This window comes from Rattus norvegicus, chromosome 12, assembly GCF_036323735.1.
Source record: "Rattus norvegicus strain BN/NHsdMcwi chromosome 12, GRCr8, whole genome shotgun sequence".
Classification (NCBI taxonomy): Eukaryota; Metazoa; Chordata; class Mammalia; order Rodentia; family Muridae; genus Rattus; species Rattus norvegicus.
In genome coordinates this window covers 10,782,849-10,810,276 of record NC_086030.1, presented here as the reverse complement: position 1 = coordinate 10,810,276, position 27,428 = coordinate 10,782,849, and the positions used below count along the sequence as shown (strand labels likewise).

General features: G+C 48.2%; 1 protein-coding gene across 1 annotated transcript; it reads left to right on the top strand.

The window, feature by feature from the left end:
- Nucleotides 1-981: 981 nt before the first annotated feature.
- Alox5ap (arachidonate 5-lipoxygenase activating protein) lies at nt 982-25,023 on the top strand. Its single transcript, NM_017260.2, has 5 exons — nt 982-1,099; nt 8,816-8,915; nt 16,261-16,331; nt 22,253-22,334; nt 24,458-25,023. Exons 1-5 carry the CDS (start codon nt 1,030-1,032, stop codon nt 24,618-24,620), a joined length of 486 nt encoding a protein of 161 aa, NP_058956.1. The 5' UTR covers nt 982-1,029; the 3' UTR covers nt 24,621-25,023.
- Nucleotides 25,024-27,428: the final 2,405 nt, after the last annotated feature.

Sequence of the window (27,428 nt, the reverse complement as noted above, 5' to 3'; positions counted from 1 at the left end):
ATTAGAGAAGAGGGCTGGAGAGATGGCTCAGTGGTTAAGAGCACCCGACTGCTCTTCCAGAGGTCATGAGCTCAATTCCCAGCAACCACATGGTGGCTCACAACCATCTGTAAAGAGATCCGATTCTCTCTTCTGGTGTATCTGAAGACAGCTACAGTGTACTTATATATAATAAATGAATAAATAAAAAAAAGAAAAAATTAGAGAAGAAAGAATGAAAAATAAAAGCGGAAGGATGAGGAGGAGCAAGGGTGGGAATGGGAGGAGCAAGAGGTGGAGGAGCAAGGGAAGGAAGGGGGAGGGGGCGAAAGAGGAAGGGGAAGGAAAAGGAGGAGCAAGGGGAGGAGGTAAAGAAAGAGGAGGAGGGAAGGGGCAAGAGGAGGAGGAGCAGGAGGAGGAGGAGCAGGAGGAGGGAGAGCAGGAGGAGGAGGAGCAGGAGGAGGAGCAGGAGGAGGAGGAGCAGGAGGAGGAGGAGCAGGAGGAGGAGGAGCAGGAGGAGGAGGAGCAGGAGGAGAGGAGCAGGAGGAGAGGAGCAGGAGGAGGAGCAGGAGGAGGAGCAGGAGGAGGAGCAGGAGGAGGAGGAGCAGGAGGAGGGAGAGCAGGAGGAGGAGGGAAGGGGCAAGAGGAGGAGGAGCAGGAGGAGGAGGAGCAGGAGGAGGAGTAGGAGGAGGAGCAGGAGGAGGAGCAGGAGGAGGGAGAGGAGCAGGAGGAGGAGGAGGAAGAGGAGGAGGAGGAGGAGCAGGAGGAGGAAGAGCAGGAGGAGGGAGAGGAGCAAGAGGGGAGGGGAGCAAGGGGAGAAGGTAGTGCAAGAGGAAGAGGAATGGAAAGGGGGAGGGGAGGAGCAGGAACAAGGGGAGGGGGAGGAAGGGGAGGGGGAGGAGGGGAGGAGCAGGAGCATTGAGTGACTGTGCTGGGGACCTTTGGAAACCGATGGTAAAAGCCAGAGCGCAGCCTGGTACTTCCCCTTTCTGTGCAGTGAGGCCGAGGTGCTGGGGCCAGACTAGTTGTCTCTGGGGAGCCTGAGCAAGCATGGATCAAGAGGCTGTGGGCAATGTTGTGCTCCTGGCCATCGTCACCCTCATCAGCGTGGTCCAGAACGGTAAGGGAAGCCCTTCCTCAGGGAGAGCAGGGAGCTGGAAGTCAGGCACACACTGCTCTGTGCTCGTGCATACACGCATTCGTGTTTACTGCTCTGTCCTTGAGTGTGCCGGGGGGGGGGGGTGTCCCGTTCTGTGTGAGTTCGGGATTTCCTTCTCTCCCTTGAAAGGTGATGTCAGGTTGTGTTTGCAGAGGAAGGAGAGCAGCCTGAAGGGCTGGTGAGAAACTCGGCCCAAGTGTCTTGGTGGAGTGTGGGTGTGAAGGGTGGAAGGCCAGGGCCTGGAGAGAACGCATGGGTGTGCGTTCCCTTGGACGCTGGTCTGAATGCACCAGTCTGCAGCGCGACCGACCGAGGTCATTTGTCATCTGTGTTGGGGGACAGGAGGACCTAAGAGCTGTAAAGTAGAAAGTCCTTATCATCATTTTACTTCAGTACTTAAATAAGTTCCGAAGAAACAGCAAAAAAACAATGCATAAGGTTTTTGGCTTTTTTTTTGTGATACTGGAGATAGAACTCAGGGCCTCCCCTAGTCTCAGTACGTTCTCACCACTCGTCTACACCCCAGCCCTTTGGTATACAGCTTTAAACACACACACACACACACACACACACACACACACACACACACCTCTCTGTCTGTCTGTCACATCTGTCTACCTATCTCAACCTTCCTAATGCTGTAACCCTTTGACACAGTATCTCATGTTGTGGTAAGCACCAAACATAAATTACTTTTGTTGCTACTTCATAACTGTAATTTTGCTACTGTTAAAGATGGTAACATAAATATCCTGTGTTTTCTGAGGGACTTCGGTGAATCCTGTGAAGGGTCCTTTGACCCCCCCCCAAAAGGGTCCCAACCCACAGGTTGAGAACCATCTAGTTGTCTGACTATTTCTCATCTATTTGTATCTAAATCCTATCTATTATCTGTCTGTCTATGCATTATTATCTATCATCTGTCTATCTGGGGAAATGTTCCTGTTTCTTTTTTTTTTTTTTTTTTTTTTTTCCGGAGCTGGGGACCGAACCCAGGGCCTTGCGCTTGCTAGGCAAGCGCTCTACCACTGAGCCAAATCCCCAACCCAATGTTCCTGTTTCTTAGTATTGCCATTTATCACGCACACACACATGCACACACCCGTACATGCATGCACGCACACACACCTATCTTTCTGTTTATCTATCTGTTTGTCTATTATCTATCTATCTCTCTATCTCTCTCTCTCTCTATCTATCTATCTACCTACCTATAGCTTAAAATAAGTAAAGATCTAAGCAGGACACAGATCCGTGCCAGGCAGACTGTGTAGAGATATTTAAGTTCTGTTTGAGGTGTTTCAGACTGACTTTTGGGGGAGGGGGTAAGGACACCAGTGGCCTTGTGCTTTCCAGTTTAGTAGGGGAAAATCGGGAATCATTACAGCAGCAGCCATGGCTTCCTGGTAATTGCTCATGACTACATACTACCGCACTTGGGATTTGGAACACTGAGCCAGCCACCTTGGGATGCTGTGGTGATCTTGACCGTGAAGATGCTAGGATTTCTCTGGTTGGGCACAGAGCAAGGCTTCCCCTTGGGCCTCCCAAATCAGAGAGACCAGGCTTGGCACACCGTAAGCATGTTTTTCTGTGTGCAACAACAGTGTGGAGCGGTCAGACCCAACCGTCTTTGTGCTACCTCACAATCAGCTTGCAAGCCCTAGAGGGAACAAGTGGCTTCCCTAAGCCACCAGTTCCTCAAGTCGCCGCTGTCTCTCTCCTGCGTTGCTCTCTTGGTTCTGTGAGTTGACGGGGCAGAGTAAGCTGCACACACCTGCAGACACCTAGCTTGGCACCAGGTGGTGTCCAGAGGCCCTGATGGCGAGACACTAGGCAAGGCTGCCCTCCAGGAACGGTGGCAGAGGAACCCCCAGTCTCATGAGGACAGCTGTGAAGGGCAGGGACAGCCCTGGGTAGGAGCTCCCCTCTAATCCATTGCTTTGTACCCCGGACAGTACCTGATTGGCATTGGTGCTCAGTGCCCTCTCCTCTGCCGGTGCGGTTGGAACCGGCCGTAACAGGAAGTTCAATTCACTTCCACCATTCTTCTCTCAGTTCAGAAACGCATCAGGGGAAGCGGCAAGGCTCCTGGTTAGACTGGAGACCCTTTCTTACTAGGAACTCGAAGGACCAGGTTGTGTCAGCAAAGGCCCCCACACCAATGCTCCTCCTTCCCCAGCCCCCAGGAGCCGGGTAGAACAAGGTGGAGCCAAGTATCATGAGGTCAGTGATGGCACAGAGCCCTCCTACCTGTGATCAGGGCAGGAGCCACTGCTGCCCTGGAGGATGCTCCACACAGTGGCAATGGATCTACTCTGCTCTCCTGTCCTGGAGGAGCCTGAGCTCCCCGGTGAGACAGACCATCTCTGAGGGCCTTCTGTAACTGCTGAAGATGCCTGTTTGGGACAACAAGAATCATTTAAATAAGTTCAGACACAGCACCTGTGCTGACCTGTAAATATGACCTTAGGCCCAAACTAAGTCCTAGGTCCGGCCTCTCTTTCCATTTCTAACAAACCCTGGGTTTTGTCTGTAAACCAATGTGAGCAGAGTTTAAAAGACATGCCAAAAACAAACAAACAAACAAACCCAAAACAAACAAAAATACTCCTACATCTCCATCCCCAAAAGCACCATTCTGAAAACTTCCTGTTAGTCAAAAAAAAAAAAAAAGTTTTCACATTGTTACGAAGTATTGATTTATTTGTGTCCCAGACAATGTGGTGCAGTGGTGGCTTCACACTCGGGGACCCTGAGTTTTCTGAGGATGGGGAGGGCCCAGCCTGCCTGGCTTGACTTCCCCCTCTGCCTTCAAACCCTCTAGTCATCAAGATGACCGACTTACTGCCCTCTTGCAGTTTGAGGCAGCAGGATGCAGATTTGAGAGGACAGAGAAACCCAGAAACCCAGTCCTGAGTCATCATAGACCAGTTGCTTTCTCAGTACAGCTGTCAAGAAACCTCTGCTTTGCAAGGCCCTAGGTTCGGTCCCCAGCTCCGAAAAAAAGAAAAAGAAAAAAAAAAAGAAACCTCTGCTTTCTCCTGCCAAGGGATCATCAGCTTTGTCCTGAGGCAAACCTGAAAAAAAATGCAAATCTTCTCTAACTTACTGTCCTGGTTAGTTTTATGTCAACTAAACACAGGCTAGAGTCGTCAGAGAGGAGAGAACCTCAATGGAGAAAGTGCCTCCATAAAATCTGGCTGTCCATTTTCTTGTTAATGATTGATGGGGGCCCCGCCCACTGTGGGTGGAGCCATACCTGGGCTGGTGGTCCTGGGGTCTATAAGAAAGCAGGCTGAGGGGGCTGGGGATTTAGCTCAGTGGTAGAGCGCTTACCTAGGAAGCGCAAGGCCCTGGGTTCGGTCCCCAGCTCCAAAAAAAAAAAAGAACCAAAAAAAAAAAAAAAAAAAAAAAAAAAAAAAGAAAGCAGGCTGAGGAAGCCATGAAGAGCAAGCCAGTAAGCGGCACCTCTCCATAGCCTCTACATCAGATCCTGACTCCAGGTTCCAGCAGCCCTGTTTGAGTTCCTGTTCTGATTTCCTTTAATGATGAACAGTGATGTAGAATCGTAAGCCAAATAAACCCTTTCCTTCCTAACGCGTCTTTTGGCCATAGTGTTTCATCGCAGCAGTAGAAACCCTGACTATGGTTCCGCTATTGACTTTTTGGTTTTAAGGTGCAAGAAAGATACCTACAAAACCATCCGGCCATTCACTTTTAGTAGAATACACAGTGAATTATGCGAAAGCATTGCAAAATAGGCCTTGTGTGAGACGGCGTCGCCTAACCACAGACTGCAGGAAGTATTTCGAGCACACGGAAGGTGGTCCGGGCTAAGCTGCAGCACTGAGCAGGTTATTGGGTTGAGTGTACTTTTTGACTCAAAATATTTCCAATTTAGGATGGATTTATTGGTAAAGCAACTCCATCCAAGTTGAGGGGCATCTGTATGTGGGACGAATGACTTTTATGGGCGACCGTAGGAAGCCGGTAGCGCAGAGCTGTCCTGGATAAGGAGACAGCGGAGAAAGGCCACTTTGTGGCGGGAGTGCTGTTCCTACAGCCCGTCAAGGGATGGGAGAAACTGGATGAGTTAGCATCCTTCCCCATCCTCCACCATACAGGCACCTCCTCCGGTCCAGGGGCTCTTTCTGAAATGAAGACCACGGGCACTGGTTCTCAACCTATGGGTCGCGACCCCCACCTAAGCCCGTTGGGGAAACACGGGGGTTCACGTTACAATTCACAACAGTAGCAAAATTACAGGCATAAAGTAGCAACGAAGATAATTTTATGGTTGGGGGTCACCACAACAATAGGATCTGTATTAAAGGGGTACAGCATTAGGAGGTTGAAAACCACCTCCACAGACAAACAGCTTCTGAAAACACCACTGGCTTCTGTTGTATTAAAACGGCTTCATGGGCTGGGGATTTAGCTCAGTGGTAGAGCGCTTACCTAGGAAGCACAAGGCCCTGGGTTCGGTCCCCAGCTCCGAAAAAAAGAACCAAAAAAAAAAAGAAAAAAAAAAAAAAAACGGCTTCATTAAAAGCTATTTGCCTGGTTCTCTGCCGGCTCCCACTTCCTTAGTGATGAACTGAAATTCAGGGTCTTTTTTTATGTGACCCCGAGAAGCCTGTTTGATTTCTATGCCTCCTTCCCCCCACGCAGTAGGTGATAACCGTCGGGGCTTTGTAGATGACGGTCCAGGGGTTGTCAGGATCCCCTGTGTGGTGAATTCTGAGGAACTGTTTGTAGCCACCGGTGGGTATTTGCCTCTCATTTGCTTGCTGGTTTTGGTTTAATATTAACAACTAGGGGCGGGGGAGGTCTTTGCCTGTGTGGCTTTCGGAATTTACTGGAGGGTTATAAGGATTTAGGGAGATCAGTGAGGAATAAGGAAGGTAAAGGAGGAAGAGGTTGGCCTCCATAGATATTGGACTGAGGAAGACATGGCTGTTTGGGATTACAGGGAGGAAGGATTTGTAGGTGTCTTTAGGTGATCCGAGAAAGGGAGACCTTGAGAGTTAAAGGAGTCAGGACAGCAGAGAACAAACAGACTTGAGAGACGTGGGTGGGGGGGTTAGACCTACACAGCAGGGAGAGGCTTTCTCCCTGGAGGAAAAGAAAGGCTTTGCTAGGGGCTGGGGATTTAGCTCAGTGGTAGAGCGCTTGCCTAGGAAGGCCCTGGGTTCGGTCCCCAGCTCCGGGGGGGAAAAAAAAAAGGCTTTGCTATTTTAAGAACAAGGAGGTGGTCGAGGCTGACAGAGAGGTGTAGCTCAGTCCTGCTCCTCACTGATCACGAACCTTTGAGTTCCATGATGCCAGCCTCGTCTCTGTGTCTGGAGGCTAGAGAGGTCATCTTGGGTCCTGGGAAAAAGAGATGCCTAGAATTTTCGATGATGTTTTCTGTTAGTGGAGACATTTGGAACGGACAGGTATATGCTTAAATGACAGCAAGAGGACAGACAGATGGACTTAATGATAGCAAGAGGAGAGGCTCAGCTGGGTTGGAAGGCAGCAGCTCTGAGCCCGAGCTCCACAGCCCCCCATCTGATCCTTGTCTTCAGAGCAGAGCGAGACCCCCCTCTTGAGAGAGTTCATGAGGAGTCAGTGAGGGGCTGCCCCAGTGTGGTGAGCTCCGTTCTGTACAAGTAGCCCTTTGGATGTGCTCAGAATGGGCATGTTTCTACAAAAGAGTATTGGGGTGTGTATGTGTGTATGTGAGAGAGGGGGGGGAGGGGGCAGGGAGAGGAAGAGAGAGAGGGAGAGGGGGAGGGGGAGGGGGAAGGGGAGGGGGAGGGAGAGAGGTCAGTAGAGAGCTGCCCTAATCTGTCTGGGCAAAGCCCCTCCACACTGTCCCTTCTATTGACATACCCTCAGGATTCTATTTCATACATGACTACAGCCATGGCTCCATCAGTTCTTGAGTTCTTCCCGTGCCGAGTCTGCTTTCTCTAAGCACCAGATGCACCAGAGACGAGCATTTGTTCCCACAGATATTCTGCATAAGCCCATAAGTCACTCCTTTTGTTACATAGCTCCCACCAGGACCCTGCAATTTCTTTAAACAACAACAGGCATTTTCCAGATACTTAGTTTCTTTGGGTCCTGGCTCAGGCGCTGCCTTCTTCATGAGCCTCATTCTGAGCATCCTATGCTCTGCATGGGTGGGTTTTTTATTAGTCTCTCTCTCCCTCCCCCTCTCCCTCTCCCTCTCCCTACCTCTCCTCCCCTACCCCTCCTCCTCCCTTCCTCCCCTCCCCCGCCCTTCCCTCTCCCCTCCTCCTGTCCCCTCCCACTCCCTCTCTGAGTCTCACTTATCTCTGTCTGGCCTCAGACTCACTGTATAACTGAATATGACCCTGAACTCTCCTACTTTTACCTCCCGATGTGTCTGCAGGTATCAGTCGTCATTCTCCATCTTATGTGATGCCAGGGATCAAACCCAGGGCTTTGTACAGGTCAGGGGGAGTTTCGTGTGCTGGGCAAGTGCCCTACCACTGGGCCACACCCCAGCTCCCTCCATCTCCTTCGTCCACAGCTCAACGCACTGTAAGGCTGTGTCCTAGATGTTCCGCTCACCTGCTGTCTGTCTCCTCTTCCACTTTTGTCCGAGTCGGTTTTGTTTTCAGAGGCAAGCTAACCATCTGGGTCACGGTAACAGACAGCAGATATGCTGTTAAGATACTCACTCCCTGGGGCTTGCACAGGTGGTTCAGCTTTTAAGCTGCTCTGATAGAGGACAGGAGTTCAATTCCCAGCGCCCACATGGTGGCTCACACACACCAGCTGTATCACTAGTTCAGGGGAATCGATGCCTTCTTCTGGCCTCTATGGGTATTCCACCTTATGTGTGTATGGTACATATACTTATATGCAGGAAAAGCACCCACAGACATTAAAAAAAATTAGATTAATCTATATAATTGGGAAGTCATCTTTTAAAGATAACCACCCACCAACCATCTCTTTAGCTTCTCTTGTTGTTCTGCCCGGTCCTGGTTCCCATCTCAGTTCTTCTTCTACCCTGAGCTGGACCTGCTGAGCTACAAACACATGATTCTTGCCTCTGGCCTTTGCATATGCTTCTCTGCTGGAGCGCAGTCGACTCCCCTCTCACCCCCTGCTCCCTAACAGCCAAGTGGCAAATCTCTACCTAGTCCTAGTCTTCAGGTTTTATCCAGGTATCATTTCCTCTGGACACTGTGACATGACCAATGAATTAAGCTACTGGCCTCGAACCTTCGAAGCCCTGTGTATTCTATCCATCCCCTGGACACAGAGCATTCTGCAGAGCCATTTCTACTTTTCTTGGTTGTCAATATTCCTTCCCCTCCCCCCCCCCCCCCCCTTCTGAGACAGGGTTTCTCTGTGTAGTCCTGGCTGTCCTGGAACTCATTCTGAAGACTTTTAAGGTGGACACCACTACCGTGGTTGCCAATATCTTTCAACTGTGAGTTTCTTAAGGCAAGGTGGTGCCGCCCCCCCCCCCCACGTATTAGTGAGGGGGCAGAGATATATTCTTGGTGAGTGACATTTCTGGTTGGGAGGATGTGGAAGCCGGTTTGGACAGCAAATCCAGGAAGTATTATAATGTTTTAGGACAACAAAGAACTGACTCTCTCTCTCTCTCTCTCTCTCTCTCTCTCTCTCTCTCTCTCTCTCTCTCAGCATTCTTCGCCCACAAGGTGGAGCTTGAAAGCAAGGCGCAAAGCGGGAGAAGCTTCCAGAGGACGGGGACTCTTGCCTTCGAGCGGGTCTACACTGCCAAGTGAGTTCAATCTCCGATGCTTCTAAATAATGGTGGGGACATGGGCACGAAGGAATGAGACTATGCCCCATGGCACATCTGCCTCTGTCAACCTTCAGAGTGTCCAGGAAACAGGCTTGGGGATGCCCTTCCTCATCTTGGCGAGCCTCAGTCTTAGAGGAAGGAAGTGGGATGGGGGAGGGGAGGTGTGGTCTCTATGATCCAACAACACCCTGGCAGCCCTTAGTTCCAGCACTGACCAGTTTCCTGTGGGTGTGGAAGCCCTTCAGTTCAAGCCAGCTGTTCACACAGCAGCTCAAGAAGTGTCTTCCACACATTGCACTGGCCTTGCCCAGGGGCAGATTGGATGACGTCACTAAGTTTGTAAGGGGGGGGCGGGCTTGAGTAATCAAAATGGGGACAGTAAGGCGGAGGCTATGAACAAGTCCCCTGCCCTCTTGTCTTGACTTTGGAATAGAAAAGCTGTTGGGAGACACACGAGTGGCCCTGGAAAAGAGGTTTGTGGAGTTCTACTTGGCTTGCAAACCTGAAAAGACATTTCTCAAACCTGATTCTCCTTTAAGTAATCTTGGGGTCAGTTAGGCTCGTCTGCCAGTAGTCAGAAGGGCAGGCTCCCCGCTTTGATAGAGGGCTAACTTGAGAGCAGGTATCAGTCCCAACCCCAGGAGTGAATTTGATTCTTCCCAAGATACTTCCAAGGGAAAGTCATGGCCACCCAACAATTGGATTGAACTCAGGGAGTTTCTCTAGGAACATCAGGACGCTCTGTAAGAAGAGGTCCCTTCCGGATGTGCGAGCAGCTTGGTGGGGTGGGGGGTCCCACTCAGTTATCTTTGTGGACTGAACTGACTGCAGGAATGAGCACACCTTCTCTCGCATAGAGACCATTCACTCTCTCTGTGAGGTGTGTATTCAATCCCAGGTAGGGTCTTCTCCATCGACATTCCCCAGCCTGGGCTCCTTTTGTCCCTAAGCATCTAGGTTGATGCACACCTTGTCTGGAGCACTCACAGTCACCTTAGGAGCCTCTACAGGACTCCTGGATGCTCAGTCTCCATCCCGACCACCCGCTCTTCCTTAGCAGCTTAAGGGCAACTTTTGCTGCAGCGTCCACAGGGAGATTCTTTGTTACCATCCAGACCTTGGCTTCGTTAATTGTCAGTGTCAATTTAAGGCATGAAAGGACTTTAAAAGGCATTATAGACCCATTTGAAGAAGAACAGGGAGACTATGTAGGTTGTCACCAATGTCACTGCACCATCCTTCCGTGGAGATAACACAAAAGGCTCGGTCCCTCGGAAATGTCATGAGCGGGAGATGTGAAGATATCTCTGATCAGGGGTGAGGACAAAATGGCTCAAAGAAAACCACCACAGTCTCCAGCAGTGGGGGTGAGCAGTGTCCCTCTGTGCAGATAATTGCTTTCTCATAGCGACACTGGGGTTTTATGGATTCCACAGTCCTCCACTGAGAAGCCACAGTGGACCGGCCCCCACACATTCTTAGAAGCTGAGTTTCGACCATGCTGGCATGCACAGGGAGTGGGGCAGCTTGGACAAACCTCTTTCTTTCTTTCTTTTTTTCTTTTTCTTTTTTGGATGCATAGTCTCTTGGTGTAGCCCAGGCTGACCACAAATGTGTGGTCCTCTTGCCTACGCCTTGCCCAACCCTGGGATTCCAGATGTGTACCACCATGCCAGGTCATAGCCATTTCATGTCTGTCCCTTGCCCCCAGGAGACAAAGAGCTTTGTTTCTGAGTCTGGGGTATTTACACGTGGCTCCTCTGACTGCTGGCCTCCAAGTTGCAGAAGTATCCTAAGGCTGGTGTTGAGTTGCATGGCCAGAGGGAGTGGTTTAGAAATTCTATGATGGTGTGGGGGTTCCAAAGATAGGAATATGTGTTGGGTGAGTGCTGAGTGATTGTTGTGTTTGGGGGAGCCAACCATGAGGACACTGCAACCCAGCCGCTCCCCCCTCCTCCTCCTCCTTCTCCTCTTCCTCCTTCTCCTCCTCCTCCTCCTCCTCCTCCTCCTCCTCCTCCTCCTCCTCCTCCTCCTCCTTTGGAAACGAGGTTTCTCTGTGTAGCCCTGTCTGTCTTGGAACTCACTTTGCAGACCAGGCTGGCCTCAAACTCACAGAGATCCACCTGCCTCTGCCTCCCAAACGTTGGGATTAAAGGCGTGGTCCACCACTGCCTGGCTTGCAGCCCAGTTTTCAAAATCCATGAGTCTTTACCACTCAGCCCTGAGAGGTGATGGAGACTAGGCAGACAGGGAAGTCGTGTGTGAGAGGTAGGAAGTAATGACTCGGGGAAGAGAGCTTTCTATCAGATAGCGACTGCTCAGACACTGCTGTGGTTCCATTACTGGGACTGCTTCCTCCTTCTGTCAACTAGCACTTGGTCATGCCCACGTAGGCTGCATAAGGGGCTGGAGATCTGCATAGCAGGATACTGGCAAACCAGGGGTACTCTGGTTATCTGCCTATGCCTGGAGCACACCAGGAAGGTGATGATGATATTCTAACAGAAAGGCACACCAACAGTCTTTTCTCAGGCCCCTCTAAAAGCATCCAGAAGAGGTGGAGAAACAAACAAACAAAAAGAATTATTGTTTTTTTTTTTTTTTGGTTCTTTTTTTTGGAGCTGGGGACCGAACCCAGGGCCTTGCGCTTCCTAGGCAAGCGCTCTACCACTGAGCTAGACCCCCAACCCCAAAAAAGAATTATTTAAAGAGTCACCCATTTTTATTTTATGAGCTTGAGTGTCTTGCCTGTATGCATGTATGTGCAACATGTGTGTGCAGTGCCTATGCAGACCAGAAGAGGGCGTCAGATCACTGAGCCTGGACTTACAGAGGCTTGTGAGCCTCACATGGGTGCTGGGAACCAAACCTAGGTCCTCTTCAAGAGCAGCTAGTGCTCTTGGCCCCCAAGAGGTCCTTACCCGGACAGCATGCATTTAATCTTGCTATTTAAAACTTCAGATGTGGGGTTGGGAATTTAGCTCAGTGGTAGAGTGCTTGCCTAGCAAGCACAAGGTCCTGGGTTCGGTCCCCAGCTCCGGGAAAAAGAAAAAAGAAACTTCAGACTTGAAGTTGTACCTGTTGTTATAGAATGACAGTTCTGCACACGACTTATTCACGGACATATCTGTCATAAGCTGTAAAACCCAGATTTTGGTAGGATCCTGAATATTTTGAAATCTTGGCTACGAAGGAAAAATAACATGAAGGTCAAGTGATATCTAGTGACAAGCACAAAAACCCCAGACATGTTATCTTAGCATGAGCTATGACTGTCAAGGGATAGAGCTAGCTTGAGGATCTGGGGCCATGGATTAACAGACACCTCAAACGACATGAGTGTAATTCAGCAGGTCAGGCGCCCTTGACTAACAGCCTGTCTGACTACCTGTCGTGCTCGAGGCTGTGTTGGAACATTTGAGATAAAATGAGCTGGACCTTGACTCTGTCGAGTGCACAGACCATAGTTCAGTGCTCTGGTCTTGGAGAATAAGCACGGCTAGTGCATCTGCGTCGAAGTTTGGCTTTGGTAGGAAAATGTTGGTTGACTGTCACAGGTTCGTCCTTTTGAGTACGGATCAGCGTAGCAGTGAGCTGAGGCAGGTGTCTGGAGATGTGTAGTTAAAGTGCACTCTGTGATTCCAAGTTCATGATTCATTCACATACATTACGGCAGAGAGCAAGTGCTTCCTTGTGGTACCCAAGAGACTCCAACAGGCTAGAGACGATCTACCTCACCAAGACCGGGTGCCATAATTAACCACAGGGCCTCTTCCTTTCTGCTCACTCTTTTTGTCAGAACACATGTCACCCCAATGTTGCAATGCTCCAGCATCTCTTGGCGTCTGCTGTAGGCTCATGTTTTAAGCAGTGTATCGTAAGGGTGTAGCAATTTAAGTCTGCAAGGACCCTACTGGCTGGTGTCGATAGTATGATTAGCTTTTATTCATGGTATCTCCTTATCTTAATCCAAACAAACCAACAGAATTTTAAAGGGTTTCTCTATTGATATATTTCCAAAGGTGGGGAAAATAGGAAAGAAAAGGTAGCCCAGGGTCTCTCCACAAAACAGTCGGATCTTGGGGGTTCAGCTTGAATTCTTGGAGATTTATCATAAGACCAGCTGAGCAGATCCTGTTTAAACCCCAAAGCGAGAGTCAGGATGGGTTTGCCAGCTTTGTTTTGAAAAAGAAAATGAAAGATACAAATATCTCTTCAAAAGGAAAATAAACACAATAGTAATATTTGGGGGGAAAGTTTCGTTCAAACGTACCAACTCAATACAGAAGCGGTTTCACTGGGTGATTGTGATACACACAGGAACAGTGGCGAGCCTGCTCTAGTCACTGGGCGTTTCTCTCTAAGGTACAGATTCCTAGGCAACCAGGGATCCCTTTCCTCTCATTTCCTGGCCCAAATGCTACTTCAAGGGCTGTGGAGATGGCTTAAGCTAGAAGCACTTGCTGGGGACCGGAGTTCAATCCTCAGCCATCGTGTGGAAGAGAAAAGAAAAGAAAAGAAAAGAAAAGGAAAGGAAAGGAAAGGAAAGGAAAGAAAAGAAAAGAAAAGAAAAGAAAAGAAAAGAAAAGAAAAGAAAAGAAAAGAAAAGAAAAGAAAAGAAAAGGGAAGGAAAGAAAGCCGGGTGTAGTGGTTAGAGCGTGTAACCCAGCGCTGGGGAGGCAGACCAGCCTAATCGACAAGCTCCAGATTCGATGAGAGACCCTGTTGCAAAAAATAAGGTGGGAGGAGACTGAGGAAGACCCAGGACCTCAACCTCTGTCCTCCACACATAGCGGCTCCCATGCATGTGTGATCACACGTGCCCATGAACACGCATGTCCTCCCCAAACCACTACTTCAAAACAGCATGAGAACCTGCGGAAGCAGGGAGAAATCCTTATCTCTAGTAGGGTTTTGAACTGCAGTTTTCAGTGGACCCACTTACTCGGGGAGGAACTGCAAGTGGACCCTGTGTAAGGACCTCCTGCCCTTCGGAATTCTGTCCTCAGTAGGCCTGTGGAACTTGTGTGGATCCAGACCACCCTACCCCATGAAGCCAGCAGGGCTCTGCTCTGTGCACTGATGGTCTTTAGCGCTGCATTCTGGGGGATCAATGTTTAACATATGCCAATATGCGATATAGTACTGTATGGGGGTACTGTACCCATACGCACGAGAGAAGAGCAGACTTCTTATTGGCTCTGAGGCCTGAGACCCTAGCAAGGAGCAGCTTGAACACTGCATTTTGGCTTTTACATGTGTAGCTTGAACTCTGTTTGCCAATGGCTCCTGGCTTGCGTCACACACAGAGCCACCCGAAAGGCTTGCTGAGGCCCAGGTTGCCAAGTTTCTTGCCCGGTTTCTAACGCCATGCATCTGCGGTGGCACGGGCATCTCTGATCCGGTAAGTCCTCAGATGCCGCGGGTGCTGCTGGGATGGGGCCCACACGAGAACCTGTGCCTTACACCACTGGCTTATCCTCCGAGGGGCACAGCTGCTGCCACGCCCTTTGTTTTGTGAGAGAGGAAACTGAACCCAAGGAGATAGCTGTTAGCACAGAAGCTGGTTAGAGTCCCGCCAAGGACGGAGCCGATCAGCTCTTCTTCACACAGTCTGACGTTGCTCCCCAAATACTTCCCATTGCTTTTGTTCTGTTGCTTTTACGTATTTACATATTTATGAATTTGCATATCTACATATTTGCATATTGATTTCATGCAGTGGAAGGACTGTAAGCTGTACCCAAGGACACTTACTGTTTACATAGGGAAAGAGCTTGTTCCTGGGTTTGGAGACAAGATGGGCAGGTGTGAATTCTGGCCTTCCTTAGTCCCCACCCTGTAAGCGGGGAGACCCTAGAGAGTTAGTTAGTCAGCTGCTGGAGGTCTTGGTGTCTCCTCCGAATAGGATTGTAATTGCAGTACGCAGAATAACGGCCCCTACCTAACCTCTTCCTAGAAGCCTGTCATCCCATTATATGAAAAAATTCAGGTTGGCTTTAAAAAAAAAAATCTCTTCTCATTTGACTCAGTCTTTTTTTTTTTTTTTTTTTTTTTCGGAGCTGGGGACCGAACCCAGGGCTTTGTGCTTCCTAGGCAAGCGCTCTACCACTGAGCTAAATCCCCAACCCCATTTGACTCAGTCTTATTTGTTTCTCTCTCTCACCCTCCCTCCTCTTCCCTCCCCCTTCCCCTTCTCCCTTCATCCCCCTCCCCCCTCTGTGTGTGTGTGTGTGTGTGTGTGTGTGTGTGTGTGTGTGTGTGTGTGTGAGATATGGATGTAGGTACCCAAAGATGCCAGAAGAGAGCGTTACATTCCCTGGAGCTGGAGTTGCAGTGGTTGTGAGCCAACAGACATGGGTACTAGGATCTAAAGCTGGGTCCCCTGGAAGAGCATCAAGTGTTCTTAACTACTGAGCCATCTCTCCAGCCCCACAAAGGACATCTTTTAAACAAGCAGAGAGGTTTCATGTCAGAAAGGCTCATTGGCTATCCTGGGCTTTGAGATCAGAAGCGGGCATGAGCCAAGGAATACTGGGGATCCCAAAGTCTGGGGAGTCAAGGCAATAGCCCCCTTGAGCTTCAGAGAGGATGCAGACCTGTCCACACCCGGAAGTTAGCTCAGGGTGATTCACTTCGGACTCTCCTGGCTTCTGGAATGGTGACCACTGAGCTAGTGGTTGCTTGTTAACAACAGCTAATGCAAACCCAGAGTCATCTAGCTCAGTTTCAGGAAATGGAGGACCCCTGTAAGGGATGTCAAACACCAGCACAGTGCCTGGTATACAGTGGCAGCTTCCCCTGGGGGATGGGGTCTGTCAGAAACCTTCTCCCATCTGCTTTTGTGAGTGAACCTAGGTTACTTTAACGCTTTGGGGATCCATACTTTCGACCTGCCCTGCCCTGCTGCTTTCTATGGGACACACATTCCCTTAGTTGGGCTTCTTTAATCCTGCCGCTCCCACTCAGACAGCCGCACCTTGTGTCAGCATTGCTCCCTCGTTATTTCAAGAAGTGTGAGGGCAACACCCACTGCCGGAGCCCTGCCGAAGTGAGTCCATCAACACACATAGCCTCAGATCTGCTTTACCTGACAGCCAAGTTAATGAATTCTGAGCATGCCTGCTTGTTACCACTCTTCGGGATGCGGCTGCTGTTGCTGCTAGCTGCTGTCTCTCTCCAGGTAGTCTTAAGAGAAGTAAGAGAGAGGCCTGTGACCCTCACACAATGGTAATTGCGAACTGGGGTCTCCAGGTAGTTTTCAAGCCACATTGTAGTCACGTGTTTTCTGATTTTTTTTCCTGCCCTGTTTGCCCCACAGCCAGAACTGCGTAGATGCGTACCCCACTTTCCTTGTGGTACTCTGGACTGCAGGACTACTTTGCAGCCAAGGTAACGGAGACTTCCCTTTGTGAGTTCTCTTGGTATAATGTGCAGCTCTCCGGGGTTCAAAGGGCAGGCATTTTGTTGAATAGCCTTGCCGATCTACAGCTCTTATCCAGGATGCCTTGGAGAGATGAGAGCCCTGGGGAGGTTGGGTTCCGGGCATGCTCAGTGAGGGCGCAGCCCCTGGTGTGGTAATGCATTGCTAATGCTTGCTCCCTGGTGGCTGGTTGAGAGCGCTGCTCTGACAAGGGTGGTTTAAGGCTAAATGTGACTCAGAATCCGCAAGCAGTGTTAGCTCAGATACAAGGGCATTGTGAATGAGAGAGCCTGAGGGATCTATTTCGGGACTGCCGCTGCTGGCTTTTCTGTTAATAAGCTCCCAGCATGGTGGCCCTTCTCCTGGCATGCGTTGTCATCATCTACGGAGCGCGGGCTGGGTTCCAACCGAACCTGGGTAATCAATCTGAAGAACAGAGTGATTCCCAGAGATCCTCTGCAATTAACCAGAAACCAGAATCATATGTTTTTGGCTGACTTTGGAGACTGAGCACCAGAAAGCCCTGGCTAAGACTGGTGTTTGCCTGGTAGTGGCTTGGTGTGATTGGAGCAGCTTTGTGACCAGCAGTATCCGTACAGAGAGTCCAGAAGCAATCTCGTGATAAACACTGGATTATTATAATTTTCTACACTGTAATATATGTCTAGTGGGTAATGAATTTCTCTGGGACCCTTAAGAACAATTTATCTTAGGGAAAAAAAAGGTAGTTTTTCAGGGTTATTCGGTTGATGAGTGCCCTGGGCGAGACCAGAGCCTGGGTCTTTCTAAGCATTCTTTTACTGTAGTAATTTATATTGTAAATACACTTTGAACATTTACTGTATGCCAACTCTGTCCTGAATGTATGAGGATTAATAATATACAAACAGGCTATTAAAAAGCCCTCAGGATGAGGGCTAGAGAGTTATCTCAGTGACTTTTTTTAAAGATTTATTTATTATATTTAAATAAGTAAACTGTCACTGTCTTCGGACGCACCAGAAGAGGGCATCGGATCCCATTACAGATGGTTGTGAGCCACCATGTGGTTGCTGGGATTTGAACTCAGGACCTCTGGAAGAGCAGTCAGTGCTCTTAACCATTGAGCCATCTCTCCAGCCCATGTCTCAGTGATTTAAGAGCATTTGCTGATCTTGTAAAGGACCAGAGTGCAGTTCGCGGCACCTTCTCTAGGGAGCCTACAACTGCCCGTGGCTCTAGCTCTAGGGGGATCTGACGCCCTCTTCTGACTTCCATGGCTACTGCATATACATATTCTCATATACACCCAGAATTAAAAAGTAATAAAAATGAATTCCTTACTGTCATACACCTTTAATCCCAGCTCTCTAGAGGCAGAGGCAGGCAGCTCTCTGAGTTCAAGGCCAGCCTGGTCCACTGAGCAAGTTCCAGGACAGCCAGGGGCTGAGTATAAAACCAAATCTGTTTGAAAAATGAAGTCAAAGAACATGACTGTGAGGAGTCATAAGTCTTGTTAGGTCTGAATGAAACGAGAGAAATCTGCTGCTGCCTCTCCAGCTATGTGAATACAGAGGGCCTCTGAGAACGTTTTGGAGCCTGGGAAATACAACCGTTGAAACAAACGTCCATGTTGCTGGGGCTCAAACGTCCCAGTCACTATAGTTCATCACCGCCATGTTTTATGAATACAGTAGATGATACCAACTGTTGGGATAAAGGGAGCCCCAGAGACGATTCTGCTCCAAAGTTCTCACTCTGAAGACTATCCCAAGATCCCGGTGGACAAAGAAGGCTTCTTTAATTTCATCAATTTTTAAAGCAGCGGTTCTTGACCTTCCCAATGCTCTGTCCCCGTTCCTCAGGTTGTAGTGGACCCCGCAAACATAAACTTGTTTATTTCTACTTCATAACCCATTTTCCCACGGTTATGAACCATAGTGTAAATATCTGCATCTTCTGATGGTCTCAGGTGACCCCCTCCAAGGGGTCGCAACCCACAGGTTGAGAACCAGTGCTTTAAAGCCTTCTTTTGCACGTGCTATGTAAACCCAGCAGCTCGAATCCCCCTTAGATTCTGAGGCCTAGAAGACCTCTGCTATTCCCTGCAGAAGGCAGGGGAGATGAGCCCTTTCCATATCTGTTGCCTATTAGCTTATGTCCAGTTGAATTCCAACTTAATGGGAAATGGGTCAACAAGACTCAGAACTGTTCAGCTGGGAAAACTTTATGCAAAACAAATCACTAATTGTGGCACAATTAATTGTGACAATCTTGTGCCTTTAGGAATTAGGACAAGCCTCAAGAGGTTTTTTTCCCTCCCCCTTCCTTATTTCTAGACTGTTTAAAACATAGTTAATTTTATTTTAAATTCTGGGTCTGTGTGTCTGTGTTTGTGACACGGGTTTGTGCATGTGAATGCAGTTGCCCCTGGAGGCCAGAAGAGGGCATCAGATCCTGGTTGAAAGCAGTGGGTTTGGGCTGGAGAGATGGCTCAGTGGTTAAGAGCACTGACTGTTCTTCCAGAGGTCCTGAGTTCAATCCCCAGCAACCACATGGTGGCTCACAACCATCTGTAAAGAGATCCGATGCCCTCTTCTGGTGTGTCTGAAGACAGCTATAGTGTACTTATATAATAAATGAATAAAATCTTTAAGAAAAGAGAGAAAAAAAAGAAAGCAGTGGGCTTGTGTGCTGGGAATCAAACCTTGATCCTCTGGAAGGACAGTAAGAGCTCTAAATGACCGAGCCATCTCTCCAGCCCCTCTTCTTTGGTTATTGATGTTTTCTAAGATGACATTGAGATCATGGTCTCTCCTTAGCTTTTCAAGTGCTGGGATTATGGGTTTGAGCCATCAAGACATCACTCCCTGTGTTTTTGGGAGGTGGGGTGGGAGACCTTTGTCCAGGTTTTCTCACTGGAAAATAGGACCACTTACTCATGTCAAAGTCCCTCTGCTGTGCAAGGGAGATGGTGTGCATGAAGCCCCCAACAGGGTCTTGGCACGTAACATTTGAGTTTTATTGAGAATGTCATGGTGGTGGTTTGAATATGGTTGGCCCAGAGAGAGGCACTATTAGACCTTGTTGGAGTGGGTGTGTCACTGTGGGCATGAGCTTTAAGACTATCACCCTAGCTGTCTGGAAGTCAGTATTCTGCTAGCAGCCTTCAGATGAAGATGTAGAACTCTCAGCTTCTCCTGCACCATGCCTGCCTGGATGCCACCACGCTCCCACCTTGATGATAATAGCCTGAACCTCTGAACCTGTAAGCCAGCCCCAATTAGATGTTGTCCTTTAAGAGTTGCCTTGGTCATGGTGTCTGTTCATAGCGGTAAAACCCTAACTAAGACAGTCACTGTTTCTGACCCCCTCCCTGACCAAAAAAAAAAAATTGTTACTTTCTATCTTTTTTCTTTTGAGAAAAGGTTTATTTCAGCCACACAATTCTAAGTTATACTCCATTACAGCAGAGAAGTTACAGAGCTTGAGGGAGTTGGTCACATGGCATCTGTAATCAGGAACAGAGAACAGCGATGAACGCATGCGAGGGTTCGGTGTGCTTCCTCTGCTTAGATCCAGCCAGGATTCCCCTGCCTAGGGAGTGTTTCTGCCTAAAATTAAGACAGATCCTCTCACTTCAATTAATGTGAAAGTGACCTCCCATAGGCTAGTCTAAAGTCCTAGAGGCTTACCTCCCAGGCAAGTCTAAAGGGAACAATACCTACCACAACAGAGAAAATTTGTATTCTGACAAGGTGCAAGATGGCATCTATCTGGAGAGGTGGCTCAAGCTGGTAAGAGCACTGGCTGCTCTAGCAGAGGACCCAGGTTCAAGTCCCATCATCCATATGGCCGTTCTGGCTCCCTCTTCTGACCTCTATAGGTATTGCATGCACATAGTGCACAGACAAACAAATGTTAAATAAAAAGTTTCTTCTGTATGGTCCAAGCTAACAATGGGAATACCATACGTATTATTGATGCTGCTGGTGGCAGCGATAAGGTTTCAAAATCAGAAAGAACTAGAAATGGAAATCAGGGCCACCTCTGTGGCACTTGCGGGCTTTACTAAACATTTATTTGATAAGGCTTTACTAAACATTTATTTGATAAGTATTAATGAAAGCCTGTATGTTCCAGGCACTATGCCAAGTACTGAGGTGACCTGGGAAAGGCAATTGCTCTCCTGGACCTTTGTTCTTTGCTTAGAGACTGGAAAGGTACCCCAGTCAGTGGAGCCAAGGGTGCCTGGCCTGTATGACGTTCTCACTAAGCTACTTTGGTATTTGAGTAAGGCTGGAGGCTTTCCAAGTGATTTTACTCACACAGTCATATTTTACTCCAACGCTCTTTCTTAAAAGATAGGAGAGGGGCTGGAGAGATGGCTTGGTCATTTAGAGTTCTTTATCCTCACATAGTAGGAGAGCTGCGACCAGCCTTTGCCCACACATAGTAGGGGGGCTGTGATCAGACTTTATTTATGCATAGTAGGAGAGCTGTGACAATCCTTTCTATACACATAGTAGGAGAGCTATGACAGGCTTTTATCCTCACGTAGTAGGAGAGTTTTGACCAACCTTTTCCCACATGTAATAGGAGAACCGTGACCAGCCTTTGTCTACAAATAGAAGAGCTGTAACTAGCCTTTGTCTATACATAGTAGGGCAGCCGTGGCCAGCCTTTATTTACACATAGTAGGAGAGCTGTGGCCAGTCTTTGCTAACACATAGTAGGAAAACTGTGACCAGCCTTTGTTTATAAATCTTAGAAGAGCTGTAACTAGCCTTTGTCTATATATAGTAGGGCAGGCATGGCCAGCCTTTCTACACACATAGTAGAAGAGCCGTGACCAGTTTTTGTTAACACATAGTAGGAGAGCTGTGTCACACCTTTGTCCACACACAGTACCAGCTAAGCACCTATTCTAAATCATACTACTTATAGGGTACTGGCGTTTTCAGCTCCCGATGCTAAATTTAGGGTTTTATAGGGGTGACCGGGGTGCTGTCTGTAGCTATTTACCCAGAGATTGGAATGCAAAGAAACCTTCTTCCTTACAAGCTGGAAAGTGTGCTCTGTGTACCAGAAACTCCAGGGGCACAGAGTATCATCTTGAGAAAACCAGACTCAAAACTGGGGCTGTGGTTCAGGGTGGGAACTCTCCCTGCACTCCCTCCCAGCTGACGCCCACGCAAGCCCCTCTGGCTGCCCGAGTCCAACTTCCCGTGTCTACAGATAGACACGTTAAAGGGTTCCCATCAGATGACACCTAAGCAAATGCCATGTAGGACGCCACAGAGCGGCTGAGGTAACCTATTCTTTAGGCTCTCTGCTTCCTCCCAGAAGCAGACGCTTTCTTGAACACTGATTGTTTTTACCAGCTCGACACAAACCTAGATGTATCTGGAAAGAGGGAATCCTGATTGAGAAAATGCCTCTGTAACACTGGCCCGTAGGCACTCCTGTGGAGTGCAGTCTTTACTAAGGATTGACGTCAGAGTGCCCCTCCCACATGGCTGGTGACATCCCTGGGCAGGCGGCCCTAGGTTCTGTAAGAAAGCAGGCTGAGCAAGCCAATAAGCATTGCTCCTCCGTGGCCTCTGTGTCAGCTCCTGCCTCAAGGTTCCTGCTTTGAGTTCCTGCCCCGACTTCCTACGATGATGGAGTGTGATGTGGAAGTGTAAGCCGAAGGAAAACCCTTTCTTTCCCAAGCAGCCTCTGGTTATAATGTTTTAGCATGGCAACAGAAACAGAATGGAGACGGCGTGCTAGCCTCCACTTTCAGAGCCCAAGGTCTCTGCTGGATTTTGCGGTCAAACGCTAATTGCTTAACCACTGTTACTGTTGTGTGAACAACTGTCTGGGAGACCGTGAACCTGACGTGTGCGTTTTCATTTCTCCACTTTAGTCCCCGCCGCCTTCGCTGGGCTGATGTATCTGTTCGTGAGGCAAAAGTACTTTGTCGGCTATCTGGGAGAGAGAACTCAGAGGTAGGTCTCAGGGTGCTATAGAACTTGACATGACGTGACGTGACGTGACGTTTGCCTTCCCAGTAGGAGGGTCCTGACTGCCACTGAGGGCTCAATGGGCTCTCCTTGGATGGAGGACAGGGTAGAGGCCCCACCTCCCTGAAGTTTAAGGATTCTGAACAGACAGCGGGAGAGCTGCCTCGTTTTCCCATGAAAGTTTTCCTTTGGGGCTGGGGATTTAGCTCAGTGGTAGAGCGCTTACCTAGGAAGCGCAAGGCCCTGGGTTCGGTCCCCAGCTCCGAAAAAAAGAACCAAAAAAAAAAAAAAAAAAAAGAAAGTTTTCCTTTGCGCAGCCTTGATTCCTGGCGCGGTTATAGCACGCTGGGCTGTACGCTGCTTGCAACCGCACACCAGCTGTTCTCCGTGGTGGAGTCTGGGGCAACGATAACCTTTTTGGTCTGACTTCCCAGGCCTCTTGTGAATTAAGCATCTCACTGTCGAGAGACCTAACGTTTGCCTCTTACCATGGGTTCTCTTGAACCTTAAGGAGTGCTGAGAATACAAGATGTAGTCATCTCCAAACCCTGGACTACAGATCAGCCCTTGCACTGTCTAGAGTTGAGCTGCACCCAGCCTTCCTCAGCACTTGCTTTCCTTTGGCTATGCCCCACCCCTCCACACCCCACCCCTTCCCCCTACTCCTGACTCCCCCATCCCATCCCTGCGATTCACATGGTGGGGAGAGTCAAAGTTGTCTTGACAGCACAGGTGCTGTGCCGCGTGCACACACACGTCACCAGACAACGTTAAATAATTTTAAGAGAGGGAGATCTGGTGACCTACATCCCCTGATCGTATCCCACTCCCTAAAAGCCCATTCAGCTATGATCTGATGAGGCCGGTGCCCTCGTGATCCCAATTATTTGTTAATAGTGCCACCCACTGGAGACCCTTCAACACATGGGCCTTTGGTGACATTTTCTACCCAAGCCATTAAGAGCCAGCTAGCAAGAGTTGGGCTTCTGGGCTTCCATTGTCTGTGTGTCACGCAGGGAGCTTGCTGGAATGCAGAGGCTGCATCCTGCTTTGAGAAGGACTTGGGGGATTGGGCTTCTGCCAGGCTCCCATCAGATGCTGACACTCCTAGTCTGTGGATGACAGAGTAGAGAGAAAGTTGGTACCCAACAGCAGAGCAACCTCCAAACACTTGTTACGAGAGTTGAGAGCCTCTGGGGTTCCTTTCAGCTAGGTACAATTTCTGGTAAGACACTTCCGGACTGCAGACGCTGAGTTTGGCACCCTCCACGCTCTGGGATAGTTTGAAACAGTCCATGGCAGCGGGAGCTCACCTGTCCCTAACACCTGACTCTAAGCTCCAAATCAGTGCTGATGGCCTCGTGCCATTGCTGGTTCATTACTGAAATCTTAATGGCCGTTTCAGACGTGTCAGCTCATGTCTTCTCATGAAGAATCTCCTCCTGTCTCCAACGGATGCTGTGCCTAAAATGTTTAGGATGGAAAAGTGAGGAGGGGAGGAGGGCAAGGGAGGGGGAGATTAAAGTTTCTTTCACTCCTCTGGGATGTGTTTCTACCACTGGGTGCTTGTCTCTCATTAGGGCAAACCTCACTTCTTCCCAGGCAGCCTCGGGAGGGAAGGTTGAACCCTCAGGGGCTGAAGTACCTTCACTGCATATTTAAACCATCTCCCCTAGCACAATGCTCACTACACCCCAGCCTCTAGTGCGAGCCTTATAGGCACTCCTGACAGGGACCACCGTGTAGAGGGCTTAATGAGTCCATGGTGCTCCCGAGACTCAGTAAGATTGTCTGAGCGCTGTTAGGACTTGCCAGTGGCCTGTCATCTGGAGTTAAGGGCGTTGAGAGAACTCAGGGAAGCCAGAGCCACTGATCCCCGAGGATGGCAGGTCTTCTGAGGAAGGCAGGCTCCTTCACCTGGCTCTGAAACATGTGCAGTGCTTAATTACAGCAGAGGCTCGCCCACCCTGGCTGTGAGGTAAGTGGGTGTCACGAGTAAATGCGGTATAATTTAACTGCCCTGTGTCTGGAAGCGGCCACCCCGTGTCTTTTGGGTGACACGGGGCGTGGTTTGTGCTGCACCTACCGCCTCCTCCCTTCCCTCGCAGCACCCCTGGCTACATATTCGGCAAGCGGATCATCCTATTCTTGTTCCTCATGTCCCTTGCCGGCATCCTCAACCATTACCTCATCTTCTTCTTCGGAAGCGACTTCGAGAACTACATTAGAACTATAACCACGACGATCTCCCCGCTGCTTCTCATCCCCTGATGGCTGGATACCGGAGTAGGACGATCGCCAGATCAATAGAGACGCATCCTAACCTACCCCCGCGAAGGCTTCTGCTCCTCCTCAGCTGTAGATGCTGTAAATCTAGCGGCCCTCGGGGCTCCGCCGCATCCGTTAACTTTGCTTTTCCGGGAAGAAAATAATCTTGCGCTAGCTCCACCCCTCGGATGGGGCAGTGGTCCAGGATTTACTGTCTAGATCCATCTTGTACTTCTCCGGGCTTATCCTGCTCTCTGAAGGTGTCTTGTGATCAGATATGTGTTTTCCTAAAATGAAGGGCATAGACAAAATTTTGGCCTATGGCTCTGTTTGGGGTGGTTTTTCTGTATTAGCTACTAGTGTTTCTTCAACTTACATGATGATAATTAAAATCACAATATCCATATTATGGACACTAACGTCTTCAAGAGTCTTTTGTTGACTGAGTTCCCTCCCTGATCTCATGTTTGGATTCGGTTGGCATCTTAATTCACCAGCATCATACCCAACATTGTTGCCTCATGCAGTTACAATGTGCTCTAAGAGTTGAAGACAATGCCAGGCCACCAATAAACAAATGAGTGCATGGATTCACAAGTCACTTGCTGGCTATAGTTAATGAAATATATTCTGTAGTCTGGACAGATGATACAACTGCTGTCACCTAGGTGCCTTTGGGACAAAGAGGGAATCTTGGAAGACACAGATACAGTCAAATGTCCAAGGAAGCTAACAGGAAAAGTGTTCTCTTTGGGGCCATGCAAGGCAAGCTCAGTTTGCTTTTTCCTTATATAACTTAAAATTGGTTTTTTGGTTCAGATATTAGAGTTCTCTTAAAGGGGCAGTATTGATAGGATATATGTATTATATTTAGTACTAAATATATATATCATATTTAAATTTATTATTTTATATATATTTTATTTCAATATACAAATATTGTATATAGATTATTATATGATATAATATTTATTCAGTACTATGTTATATATTTTATATATGTATTTATTTTATAAATTTATTTACATATATAAATAACACATTTATATGAATATATATTTATTGCTATATATTATATTTATATATATTATATATCTGATGTCTGATATGTGTATATATAAATATATATGTATGTATATATACATATATGTGTGTATATACATATGTGTGTATATATGTATATACATATATGTGTATATATGTATATACATATATGTGTATATGTGTGTGTGTATATATATATACATATATATATACATATATATATACATACATACATATATATATATATATATATATGGTGAGCTTACAGGATTGCATCCGTTGGCTGTCTCACATTGGAATCTGTAGTTGCTTAGTCCACAGGGCTGGATGTCTAAGCAGTCCCAAGCCAGTGCTGGAGTCCTGGAAGATTCCTGGAGAGCTGCTGGTCTTCAGTCTACATTAGAATTCCAAAGAAATCAGTTCTAATACTAAAAGGGATGGCACAGCCATGAGATAGATGAGCTTGCCAGCAAGAGTGAGAGCAAGCAGGTAAAAGACAAAGGCTTCCATATTCCATATCCTTGTATGTGGGTCTTCCCACCTCAAATGATCCAATCAGGAAAATCCCTCACAGAAGAGCTGGGCAGCTTGGCTGGTTCCAGAACCTGTTAACCACCAAATTAGCTTGTTTGCAAATGGATTTTGTAAGCCTTTCATACACATATGTCACCATGCTCAGCTTTCATCTGACCTCCAGTCTTTGCCATTGCTTAGTCCTTCTTACTGATTTTCTTTCTCCCAAAAGTCTCCCTTTGCATCCATGTCACATAGATCTCATTGTCCCTCCTGTCTATCCTTCCTTTCCACCTCCTCCCTCTCACAATCTCATACCTGTTTTCATGTTGTGCGCACATACACAGATGCACAGACACACAGACACACATATATCCACAGATACATACATGCACACACACACAAACACATACATGCACATATGCACATGTGTGTGCGCAGACACACAGACACACACATACATGCACATGTGCACATGTGTGTGCACAAACACATGCACAGACACACACAGGTATGCACACACAAGTGTACAGACACATGCACATACACAGACAGACACATACATGCACATGCACGTGCACAGACACACACAGACACACACACACAGACACACACACACAGACACACACATAACATGCACACATGCACACACACATGAACAGACACATACATGTGTGTGTGCATGTGCACACATGAACATGCAAATCCATATACACACATGCACAAACGCACAAGCAAGACATACACAGACACACATACGGACACACACAGAAACACTACACACAGACCCTCCACATGCACATGCATACACACAGAGACACATATGAACACACACAGACATGTACACACACAGACACATGCACGTGTGCACACATGCACACACACACAGACTCAGGCACACACACACACACACACACACACACACACACACATCTATAACCCGAGTACCAGAGAAAATGCATGTCTTCCCAAGTTGGTTTATGTTGCTCTAGTTGAATCCTTTGTTCCTGCAAATGTGACAGTTTCCTCCTTTAAATCATAACAAAATCTCAAGTGGACTGATTTCCTCTCTCCACTTCTCTGCTGGCTGTGTGTCTTAGCCATTGTGACTGTCACACCAATAAACATGGATCTGCAAGTATTCTGTGGTATGGCAACTCAGGGTCCTTTGGGCACAGACCCACTGGTATCAAATGTCACACACACACACACACACACACACACGACATTATATTACATATATATTACAAAGAA